Source organism: Canis lupus, chromosome 35, assembly GCF_048164855.1.
Source record: "Canis lupus baileyi chromosome 35, mCanLup2.hap1, whole genome shotgun sequence".
Taxonomy (NCBI): domain Eukaryota; kingdom Metazoa; phylum Chordata; class Mammalia; order Carnivora; family Canidae; genus Canis; species Canis lupus.
Window position 1 is genome coordinate 17,448,300 of NC_132872.1, and position 12,831 is coordinate 17,461,130.

The 12,831-nt window shown below is 34.9% G+C and overlaps 1 protein-coding gene across 11 annotated transcripts in view; it reads right to left on the reverse strand.

Moving 5' to 3' along the window:
* Positions 1-409: 409 nt before the first annotated feature.
* The window catches only part of DZIP3 (DAZ interacting zinc finger protein 3), an 85,503-nt gene continuing 73,081 nt past the window's right edge, over positions 410-12,831 (reverse strand). For all 11 annotated transcript variants that reach the window (XM_072811784.1, XM_072811782.1, XM_072811781.1 and 8 more), the window contains 8 exons: positions 11,469-11,556; positions 9,520-9,621; positions 8,179-8,304; positions 6,175-6,314; positions 4,595-4,715; positions 3,998-4,141; positions 3,817-3,918; positions 410-2,154 (listed from right to left, as the gene is read on the reverse strand). In XM_072811784.1, coding sequence (XP_072667885.1) covers positions 2,044-2,154; positions 3,817-3,918; positions 3,998-4,141; positions 4,595-4,715; positions 6,175-6,314; positions 8,179-8,304; positions 9,520-9,621; positions 11,469-11,556 — 934 coding nt within the window. In that variant the 3' untranslated portion in view covers positions 410-2,043. The remainder of the gene's footprint in view (positions 2,155-3,816; positions 3,919-3,997; positions 4,142-4,594; positions 4,716-6,174; positions 6,315-8,178; positions 8,305-9,519; positions 9,622-11,468; positions 11,557-12,831) is intronic.

Genomic DNA, 12,831 nt, shown 5'->3' on the forward strand with positions numbered 1-12,831 from the left:
AAATATTTACAAGGAAGGAAAAACTACTTTTCTTGTTTGCACAGTCAACCCAAAATGGGGATACAGCCCTGAAGTACTAGAAGAGAACACTAGCTAAGGGACAGAAGATTTGCATTCAAATCCCAAAATGCTATTCTGTAGCTATGACTATGGATCTGTAGAATTGGACATGACTTTCAAAAGTACAATCCTACCTACTACATTCTCACTACATATCAGCTACTGTGTTGAGTCCTCAGGTCTTATTCTCAGACCCAAGATATGATCGTAGGCAAAATATACTTATGAGGGTGAAGTCTAGAGGATTATTAAAGACCCTACAAGCTCGGATATTCTATGATTCTATAAGTCTCCATGAATGCCTTCTTGGGTATTTTCTTACTTATTGACAGAAAAAACAAACCCACAATTAAACAGATATAAATGTTTTAAATAGATTTAAAGTAGTTTCAGGATACATTTAAATTGAAACACAGATAAAATCTTTCCCACATGGAAGTGAAATTGTAGTTGTAAACTAAGAAACAGTTGTTTTACAAGATAATTTGCCATAGAACCATGACCTCAAGGTGTCAGACGAGATAATTACATTAAAGGCCTTATAATTTCTGTATTTTTCAATTCCAAGACATTCTTGGCATTTTAAAAGTGTCTAGAAGACTGCCCTCATTTTTGGATATCTTCCTCCACGTTTTCCAATCTATTGTCATTACAGAAGAAAACATTTAGCATACAATTATAGAAGTAGTTTTAAATAGAGATTTAAAGTAACTTCAAGATACATTTACACTGAAATACACAGATAAAATAGTTGAGTCAAAACACTTATTTCAATAATTTATGGAAACAAATATGAACCAAGTAACATCTTACACCATAACTGAATTCTTCAGATTTTTTTAACTACAGACATGTACAACACTTACAACATTTACACACTATTTTCAAAATAGGTTTTTGACCTCTAAAAACAGTTCCTAGTGACAAGCTTTAGATAGCAGCTTAGCCCAATATCAACTTTGTCATAAGTAGCATCTGCATACAAACAGTCCCCCAAACCCTGCAGCATGACAAAGTGAAAATAAACTTTTAAGGCAGAAAAAAGAATCAAGTGTAAGGTCCAATGACAATGTTTACAAATGACCATAAGATCTCAATTATTCAACTGAGCAAGTGACTTAATTTACACATTAACTCATTTTTATTTCCTGATTTGGGGAATATTTATGCTATACCTACTGTGCAAGGCATTGAGAACACACAGGAGGATCAGACATGGTCCCAGTAGTATGCTGGTAAATGTTTAACAAGTTCTTGGGAAGAGAAGCCCTGACTTACAACATTTACAAATTTCTATGGTGTAAATACTACCACTATGGCAGATTTCAAGCTATGAACAATTTGATCACTGGCTCACAAAATTCCTCAAACTTCAACATTCACCTCTCACAAACTATTATTAGATAAGCTCCAACACACTACTATATGGCCCCCACCCTCAAGTAGCTCATAATCTTTTTGTGGACACATATTAAGAGGCCAGAGAAGAATGGGGAAGATAGGGGCAAGTTTTAAATAATTCAATTATGTATTTTGTAAGCAGTTTTAAAACATAAACAATAAAATGTATGGAATTTTCCTACTTGTTTGCTGTTCCACTTTTCCTCTTAAATTTATTTCAGGAAATTAAAATGTAGCATATTTGGGGACTAGTAAAGGAAAAGTGGAATAAGAAGGAAAAAGCATAGATCTTAGGATGTTTTTTTTCTTGTCTAACAATGATGTTTACATTGGAAGAAAATGCTTACTAACATATGGGCAAATACAATGTAAGTTTTAAAATTTAAGCCCTTTCCGCTCCAAGTCCTGAAGGTTTGTCCTGTCCTCTTTGGCTGCAGCTTTGATGAGATTAGCTAGCTTCTTTTACACAAAACTAAAGAGTACACTGCTTCACAACACTCACACTATCAGTTCATAACAAAAGGCAAAACTAAATTCTGGAATCTGATAACTGAACTTCCTTTGCATAATCACACCCTTGGATCAGATCTTGGGCAAGTGTCGGCTGAGGTGACCCGGAAATTCTTCTGGTAACAAAACATGGAGTCTGCAGGTTGGGCATGTCCCCTGTTGCATCAGCCAAGGTCTAATGCACTAAGGAGCGAAAATATTCATGTCAGTTTCTCTGACTTAGCCTAGCAGAGGCAACTGGTACTCTATATAATAAGTTACCTTATCTAGTAAATTGCTAAGCCAATTGCTGTAATAATGGCATTTTCTCTGTGATTCGCTGAGTAATACAGCTTGTAACAGAACACCTTTCAGCAAGTTCATGTGATTAGGATCCTTTCCCCATCCCCAATTTTCAGGATGACTTAGCAACTCTTCTTAACAAGAAGGCTGAGGGAATCTGCTACATATTTTTCCTCTAGTTTATTATACATTGTTATTTTTAATCCAGAAAAAATGGTAACGTACAAAAGTCACCAAGACCCTGTATCAAGTGTTTATGGTGTTTTGAACTTAAAATCCCTAGATGATGGCTCTTTGGTGACAATGATGGTACGAACCATCTGTTACATCATTTGCTTGAATACTAACTTTCCAAAAACAAACCAATTTTACCTTTATAAATAATGAGAGCCAAGGCAGATACGAGATTAAGAATAGGCACTATATGGGCACCTGGGTGGCTCAGTGGTTTGAGCATCTGCCTTTGGCTCAGGTCATGATCCCAGGGTCCTGGAATTGAGTCCCGCATCAGGTTCCCTGTGGGAGTCTGCTGCTCTGCCTCCCTCTCTCTCTCTGCCTCATGAATAAATAAGTAAAATCTTAAAAACAAAACAAAACAAAAAAAAACACACACAAAAAAAACTACATATTAACTGTAACCCTAAAAAGTAACCTGAATGGGTTATCTGCTTTCCATTATATGGGCAATGGCACAGAGTAATAAGTTTCATGAAACATTTATTTTCTAAATGGGTAGGACTTTAACAACTTCAAAAGACTAAGTATCTTTCCCGATATTTTGGCATTAGCCTGTGTCTATTTCTTCATATCAGAGTAGAATGAATATATAATTCTGTATTAGGTATCACATATCTTTGAAATCATGGTTTACAGATATGGCTTGAATGAGCTAGCTACTGTTCACTTCCCTGAGGAGACTTTATGTAAGATTGTATTTTCCAGGATCAAATTACATCTTTATACCAGAAGACTTGGATCATAAATTGTATATCAATAGCATTTGCACAGCAACACCACCAGGAATTAATCTATATAAAGTGCCAAAAATCAATGAAAGATATGCTAGTCTTGTATTTTTCTAACATCAAAACTAAAACCTGAGCATCTAAAGAGCAAATACAAGAGCCTGGACAGACTATTAAGGTAAATCTTATGTTTTATAGGAGGCCATCAGTACATGGGAATAAAGGACACTATATGTTTATAGCCAATCAAGGTGAAGGAACACTATTGCTAAACTGCCACTGAATCGCTATGTCAATTAACATTCCTTCCAGTTCTATTCAAGGGAACCACTTCATATTATTTCAATCTCATTGTTATCTCCTCTTTTCCTGTAAGGTGTATGGAGATCTGAGAAAGCACAGTGCAAACTGGGGCTAGGTACAGGGAAGCAGGTGTAAATGTTTCTGTGTGGTACTCTAAAGCCCTGAATTATATTCTGTGGAAGTCAGGACACAGCAATAGCTGATGATACATGTATATGATTTCAAGTAAGGCAGCATGAATCTCGCTTAGTTGTTTTAATGGAAAAATATTTAAAAGGTAAGTTTAAAGGGTTACCTGAGAGTGGAATTTGTGAGCACAAGGCAAAACAGAGAGGTTTTCTGGAGAGAGATTCTCATGACAGATCACACAAGGCTCCTCTTCATCATCATCATCATCCTAGGGAAAATACACTAAGGTTCAATTCAGCTCATTTTTTTCTCCCAAATTTAAATGTACTTAAAATCAACAGTCTCACCAAATTATTAGCTCCTTCCCATGAGGCAGGCCCTTGTGAACTGAGGGGCCTCCAGGCTGGTTTTGGAGGCTGGGCAGCATTAGATTGTGGAGGAGTGTGGCTAGGTGAAACACAGTTACCATTTGGCATAGATTTTCCTTGACTCTGAAAACAAGAATATTGTATTTTTTTTCAAGTGTTCTAAAACAGGAAGAACAGAATAGCACAGAAAATGAAGTACAGTTAAGAATCAGCAAAAGGGTAAAGGTCAATTAGACTCATGAGAAATCTTGATACAAAATGTTAGCAACATTACTTGTTTCTTCCCCTGGCTCTGAGTATACAACATGACTGTATATGCTTTTAATTAAAACAAGTCTTTACAAAAATGAGAAAAAAGTCTTCCTTAAGAGTCAAAGCAACCTAGGATAAATTTCAAGATCAGTTTTATTCTAGAATCATCAGGTAGTACTTCAAAAAGACTTCCTATATCATTTGTTAAATTTAAGTTGAATTGTTAATGGACAATTTAATATAATAGGTTATTGATTTATAGACATAAAGATGATTAAAACCACTTACTACTACACAGAAGGGCAGAGAGCATTTTGTTTTTACCTGTGATCTTTTGGGATCAATAAATTGGGAAATCTTATACACAATTTCATCAAATGTCAGTCCAGATAAGGACTTTCCATGAATGTCCTTCAATTTCCGTAAGAAATCTGTAAGCTCCTTTCTGGAAGAGATCAAAGAAAGAGCAGTGGTTATTTTTCCTACTGCCTTGGGGCGCGCCCCGTGCCCACAAGATACAAAATCCTATTCTAGGATTTATATGTAGCAGGATATAGATGTGGCCCTTTAGATAGATCTCTGAGCTAAAGTCTATTTATATTTATCTTTTACCAAAACAAAAACTACTAAAGTTTAATATTCTTTCCAAAAACAGATTTTGTTTTTGAAAGCTTGTATGAAAATTGAATTTGTTACCTCTTACTATGTAACTGAGCTCTTTATATCGTGTCTCCAATAGCTTTTACTCAGGACTAAAATGCTCCTTTTTAACTATATTACTATAGGTCTGTCTCTCTTCTGTGTTAATTTTACTGTTGTAAAACTCAAAACAAAGATTACACAGAACAGTGAAGCTAAATTAAGACACATTAAATATTCCTAGTTTTTTTTTTTTCTTTTTAAGACTTTGACTTTTTTTATTTGAGAGAGAGAAAGCGTGCAAGAGCGAGCACACAAGCAGGTGGGGGTGGGAGACGAAGAAGCAGACTCCCCATGCAGCAGGGAGCCCAATGTGGGCCAGATCCCAGGACCCTGGGACCATGACCCCCAACTGAAGGCAGATGCTCAACCAACTGAACCACTCAGGCACCCCTCTGTTTTTTTTTATCACACAGTTAATATGTTCTTTTTCAATTCCCATAGTCCACAGACCCAGGGCCTCTAAATATATTTTTGGTAGGACAGACCAGGATGAAATATTTTCTTTCCCAAATGAAGTGTCAGGTCATCAGCCTAACAAACTACCTTTGATTTACTATTCATTTTATACAACAACTCTATTACAGTTCTATTTTCATTATCTATTCACTATCATTATCTATTCATACTTATAAACCCACAATCTAATCCTGAAGCATAACAATGTTTTTAAATAAAAATATTAGGCTTCAAATGAAAATACTGGTTAAAAACTTAAAGCGAAAAAAAAAAAAAAAGCTTTCTGCCAAAGTCAGCACTGTGAAAAGCACACTAAAACCATTTCTTGCATTTAACTATGTTCTCTAACAAAAACTAAGAGCCCTTAATAAAATTAAGGAAAGAGGAGAGTAAAACCTGATGTTTGGGCTTATATAGCCTACAATCAACCTAAAATTCACTTTGGAAAGAGGTTATTAAGATAATCATTACAGTTTGTGGCATTAAAATTGGATAGGTTTATAACTAGTTGTACTTTTATTGGTCTTAAGTTATGAAAGAATAGGTTTTTAAATTTAGGTTTGCTCATTTATTAAATTTAGTGAAGAGGTTTAGCATTTATATTGAACACTATTCCTTTAAATTTCATTTTCCTTACCAAGGCCACAGTAAGGAAATATATTTATGTTTGTTTCGTTGCCCTAATTATGGTTATGGAAACTGTAAAGTATTAATCTGTACTCACAACTAAATAAAAATTAAGGTACCTGGTTTGTTGTGGAAAAGCAGTTTTCAGCCTGTCTGTAATCCTCTCCCAGTTCATCATGGGGGGATCACTTCCCAGACCTGCACTGGGAGACACAGCCTCTCCCACAGGTGTCGGCACAGTCCAGGCTATACCAGTCATCTGTAAGGAGCACAGTTATAACCCATCAGCTTCAGTTATTAGGAAGTAACTTGGTATTTTCCATACTTCAGAAAATGGGTAGAATGAAGAAGAGGAATAGTGACATATACATTCCTTTTTCAGAGTTTTATTTTTTGTTTTAATATATTTTTTTTTATTGAAGTTCGATTTGCCAACATATAATACCCAGTCAAGTGCCCTCCTCAGTGCCCCTCGCCTAATCACCCCATTAGAGTTTGATTTAACTAGCACAATAGTATTTATTGTTTATGATTACCCTTATTTTAAAAGGGGGACATGTGAGTCTCAGCAACTGTAAGTATACAGAAATACAGGGTATTTATTGCTGTTATTTTAAAAAACTAGAAACAACCTACTCTGCTGATAGGGGAATGAGTGAATTACAGCATATCTAATCAATCCTTAAAGAACAGATCTATATACCTAAGTATGAGATGTCATGAAATATTTCATTTTTTAAAAAGTCTGTGGTAATATTAAATTAAAAAATATATATGCATAGAAAAAGGTGTCAAGTTATAAACAATCTTGTAAACAGTGATTATTTCCTGGGATTTAACCGCAGGGTAATTTTGCTTTCTACCTTGTATATTGCCATGTTATTTGCTTTTTTATGATTATTTTTCTAATTATAAAATAGTTTATGCTAAAGTTGAATTTTCAAAAAAATAAAGATGAGAATACTATTAGAATGTCTGCCCAAGTCTCATGAATGTTACAGAGAGAGGTGGTGTGAAGTTGCAGTGACACCTCTGAGCTATGAAACCATCAAAGTTTTGCCATATGGTAGTTTCTTCTTAGAAGCTTTAAGATTCCAATTAATATCAGCAAGTGAATGTTTTCATCTGATTACTAGGATAATTATAAACATGACAACTTTTACCTAAGGTTCTATAGGTTACTCATGAAAACTAACAGATACTGTAATAACTCATACAAAGCCTACTAAGTCAGAGGAGAATACTGCCCAGAAACTGGGTTTGCCTCAATATCAAGCTTTTCCTCAGGAATCAGAAAGTAATCTTATTAGAAGGCTGAGGTACTTTAAAGTTTTCAATAAAGTTTTACATATATAGCTCCGTATATGACGAGCAACACCGTGATATCACAGGGATAACATGTTAACTGATACCACATCTGTTTAAGACCTATATACATATTTGTTTGCAGAGGCAGACTCTACAAAAATGAGTCCATCTAACTGTATATTTCAAAGGGAGACTGTTTGTAGGTACAAAAACTGACTAGAATATATTTATGGAAAAGTCAAGATTAGAGAATTTTTCATTATATATTTAACATCCACCTTCTAGGAGAAGATTTTTTTTTTAAATATAGAATGTTTACCTTTGCCAAGATTACAACTAATAATCCCAGTCATTTAAAATTTCTCTGCTGCTTCAGGTTTGGATAAGGCTTTTCTGGCTAGTTGTAGATAGGAAGATTCCTAACTTTACAGTGGAATACATTCCAAGATGGTGCTAGTTATATTGTTTATAGATAAAGTTGAAACACTGTTCTACTTACTATTCCTATGTGTGTATTAATCTTTCCAAACATGCTAAAATATAGTTATTAAAAATGTCATTTACCCTGTATTGTTGCCTATTATAGATGCAAAACTTTAAAATCCTATAAGAATTGTCTACTATAAAAATATTAATCAGCTAATGAAATAATGTAAGTAATGCTCCTAGCACAGTGCCTCAAATAGAACAATTTCATCCAATTTTCATTCAATTATCCTCCCCTCCACTACTACCACCACTTATCAAATAAATAGATGACATTCACTCAAGAAATCTACTGTGGTGAAATAGATTTTCACCAAAAAGATCTGTACCAGGGGGGCTCTAGGCTGGCCAGGTGCAGAGATGACTCCAGGGCAAACGGCAGGCATCTGAGGAACAGTGAGTATGGGTCTAAAGAAAGATTCTTTCACAAGGGGTCTTCCCAAGAACTGCTGCATCTAAAACAGAAAAGGTTACAAAAACAAAAACCCTATACATTTATATTTATATACGCAATGATCTAAACTCAGAGAACAATGTTTGGGGGGAAAAAGCAATTTGAAATCTAGATACAAAGCACCAGCATTACATGTGGTGTAATAAGAGTTAACTGTATGAATATTTGGAAAAGCAAAGGGCAGTCAAATATACTAAAGAACAGAGACGAGAAGTGGGTTCTAGTCTTCTTTCTACCCAGTTAGGTAACTCCGTCATTTACATTAATATATTCCTTATCAGGGTAATTGGAAACCTAGCATAAGAATGTTCATAATGTAGTGCTTCTATAAAAACTGAACTGACCAAAAACATAAGAGGCAATACTGCATTCTAAAGACCCTGGTGTATACCATACCATGCTTTTAGTTTTGGATTCTGCTTTTCAAACTGTATAACTCCACACAATTCATATACTTAAGTTCTCTGATACACTCAACTATTTACAGAAAGAACATTTTCAAAGTTCAACTACAAGCAGAAATGCTGTTGAAAACTGATGTGCCACTAAATATCTCACACATATTTCCAGGTCTGTTCTGATAATAAAAATTATCACCTAAGGGTTCTCTCCTAAACGTTTTTTTGGAAAGCTGTGTGAATTATACTGAGTTAAGGTACTATGTTTCCCAGAAGATAATATAAATAATGCGACAGAGAGCTATCTATTCCCGATAGATTCACTGATTCCCGACAATAAACAGGGAAGGGGCATCAATGGAAGCTATGAAAGGTAGAATAAAAAATAAAAGTTAGGGAAAAGAATGTCAAAAGTAGAAGTGGAGGGATGAAGTCTAGCCAGCTAGGGTACTATGCCAAGATGTTTTAGTCATCAGGGTAACCTGAGAGCATGGGAATTCTGTACATTCATCAGTTTTCTCCTATACTGCAGCTGGGATTGACAGGATGAATGAAAATACATTACCTCTTTAGATACTAAATGCCTCCCTAAAATCCAGTGATAATACAACTATATACTGGCCTCAGCTAAGCCAGCCAACTAGTTATATTATCTGGAGATAATATAGCAAGAATGGACATAATTACAAACAGTATGTACAACATGTGCCTATTCTATTTTGAACACACTTCAAATATACTGAATATTCACTATTATATAGCCTTTAACAGTTCATGAAGATAAAGATTGCCATTTTTCAAAATGTCGTATTTCTTACCAGTATCTCAGGACTAGGTGGTGGTGGTGGTAGTTGGATTGGAGGCAGGGTACTCAAGGCAAACCCTTGCTTCACCTTGTTAATTTGTTCATTGTACTGTGTCTAGTAGAAGAAGAGAAACAATATTCTAGAGCAAAATCAACTTCAAAGAAATGGCATATGGGAACACTTGATGTAGTTTTGAGTAATAAATCATGTAATATTATTCTCAACCTATTATGTCAGGAATAACATAAAAACAGTTTTTGACATAAAAATAATTCTGTAACACTATCCTCAAATGTAAAAAGTTGTATTTTTAGAAGTATCTGTCGGTTGGCAAGATACATAGAGACATAAATTCCTGTGATAATTCCTCAGTATTTCCATAATTTTCAGCCCCTAAATGAGAACCAATTATATAAAGTGAAAAGCATCTAAAGATTCAAGAAACTATGAGTAATTATACAGGCTAATAAATATGGGGGAAAAGTATCTTTGACAAAGAGTTGAGCTACTTGTAAATGTTCACTGGAGGGGAAATCTTAGGGATACTCACTAAATACATTTTGTTTATTTGAAAGTTATACCTCTAGCTTTGTCTAGTATCAAATATACTTTTGTTTTATTCTATTGGATTTTGCCAAAAGTATGACTCTAATCCCTGAAACTCAACAAAATGCTTTCAACATCTGTTGGCACTGTCCTCATCTTACTTTACAGTATTTTTTGTTTGTTTGTTTTTAAAGATTTTAGTTATTCATGAGAGGCAGAGAGACAGGCAGAGGGAGAAGCAGGCTCCATGCAGGAAGCCCGATGTGGGACCGGATCCCAGGTCTCCAGGACCAGGCCCTGGGCTGAAGAAGGCAGGCACCAAACCGCTAAGCCACCCAGGGATCCCTACAGTATTGTTTTGTAAAACCCACAGAGGCTGAAAAAGAAATGCTTAAACAAAACATTTAGATACTTCACACAGAAGACATGTACTTGAAAGAAAACAAGGATGGAGATAAAGAGGCAGCTCTTTTGAGGCCAGAATTGAATAAACCCAACATAAATGCTGAGCATCACTAAGAATTGAATAAGAAAGAGTCTGGGAAAGAAACAGTCAAGACCACCAAAGGAAAAGCTAGACAGAAGGTAATACTTTGAGGCTGTGGTCACAATTAAATATCATTGTTTTGCTAGCAGTGTTGTGAAATCACAAAACAATGACATATTTACTTTCTTTTGAAAAATTTTATTATTTACTTATTTGAGATTTGAGAGAGACCGTGCGAGAGCGAGTGCACATGAGAAGAGAAAAAAAGGGAGAGGGAGCAGGAAAAGCAGGCTCCCCACTGAGCAGGGAACCTGATGTGGGGTTCAATCTCAGTACCCTGGCTGGGATCCTGACCTGAGCTGAAGGGAGATGCTTAACTGAGCCACTTAGGCACCCCTATTATATTTACTCTAAGATATAATACAAAAATATCCTAAAGCCAAATGAAGAAATTAATATTCTGTGGGTTACCTCCTTAGATTACCTTAAGCATAGTCCTAATTCTATTAAACCAATAATGAATAATTTATTATTTTGTATTATGAAATCATTATATAAAAATTTAAGATTGAAAACTAATACAGGTCTTCTTGATCTTGCTTTAAATTTTATAAACACATAATTATTCAGACCAAGTTAAAACATTTATTTTTGACTGGAGCAGCATCAACTTTGGAATTTTAGGAAAACTAGATGTGAAACACAATTTTTGAGTTTATCATTTCAGGTCCTGTATGAAGGACCTGAAAGGCCTGAAAAGGTCACATGCATAAAATAATCGATCTGAAACCTTAAAAAGGCATAAATTTTAGTTAACTGAAGAAAAAAAAAGTTCTTTAAAGTTCTTCAGTAATTATTTTTAATATTAGATGTTTCTTTAAGTATATAACATTCAATCAATTTACTACAGAGATACTTCACCACTTACCCTGAGGAATGCAATCTTGTTTCTAACATCTGTTACAATGGCATTCCAACTCTCTACTGCAGCCTTTAATTGGAGCGATTCCAGATTGCTGATGTAGGAAAGGAGACACAAGAGAAAGTTCTTTCTTTTTATATACCACATAGGTCTTCAAAAATTTCTATTATATTCTTTAGCATATATGTAAATAACATAAAACAACAACAAAATTACCTCCATCACCAACAATTACCTCTAACGGGCACAAAGTTGTATGGAACGATATAAAAATAAAACAAAGACTGGGAATACATAAGATTTCTTTTTTCAAGAGCAAATATTACTTCTGCTTCCAGAATATCAAGTGTTCTTCTATCTTGGCTATATACATAAACATATATATAAACATATATATATAAACATATATATAAACATATATAAACATATATATAAACATATATATATATAAACATATATATATATGTTTTAGAACCTACAAAACCTATACACAGGAATCCCTCCACTGAAGTAAGGAGACAGAGAAACTGCCCTCGCCATCCAATGCAGAAGCATTCTCAAAGATGCTGACCCCTCTTAGAAGCAGGTTTTGGACTATCTTCACTGTAACCCTGACCTCACAGTGCCATGGTTGGTCTATCCACTCTTCTGCAAATTAGAAAGGATACTCCTTATGGGAGGGCAAATCAGAAAGAAGTACCTCTTCTGCGAGGATTAATTAGATTGTTGCCTCTATGCAGTGCCTAAATTGCACAAACACAGCAGCTCTGCCAAACATGCCCACCAAATGACTTAAGTAGGAACAGCTTTGAGGTGTTTAAGGTCTGCCATCTCTAGAAGAGAGATTTCATGAGGCCTTTCAAAAGGCTCTGTTATAACATCCCCGCCTCAGTATCACCCAGCACATCAGCTTTAAGAGAACAGAACAAGTTATCACTGAGAACATCTTACACAAAGAGGCTTGATAATATTTTAGTTTATAGAGTGCCCCTTCTTCTTCTAGAGCAAGCAAAGATAGACTGATCACCAACAACAGTGCTTCCCGGACCTGAATGCAGATCAATATATCCTGGGAATCTTGCTAAACATCAGAGATTCTGATTCTTCAGAACTGAAGAATGATGATGATCATTAAAATGATAATCATTAAAAAATAATGATGTCTTGGTCCCATGAATGCTAATTAATTTAGTATGAAGGTATACTCCAAATTAAATTATAAATTTAAGGATAATCTCATGCAACTTGCCTGATACTTGAAAACCATTCATTTATTATAGCATAGCAAGAAATTGCCTTTAACATACGATTTTAGGTGTTAACACTGATTTTTCCTTCAATGTACTCCAAAGGTGTTTAAAATCAAGCA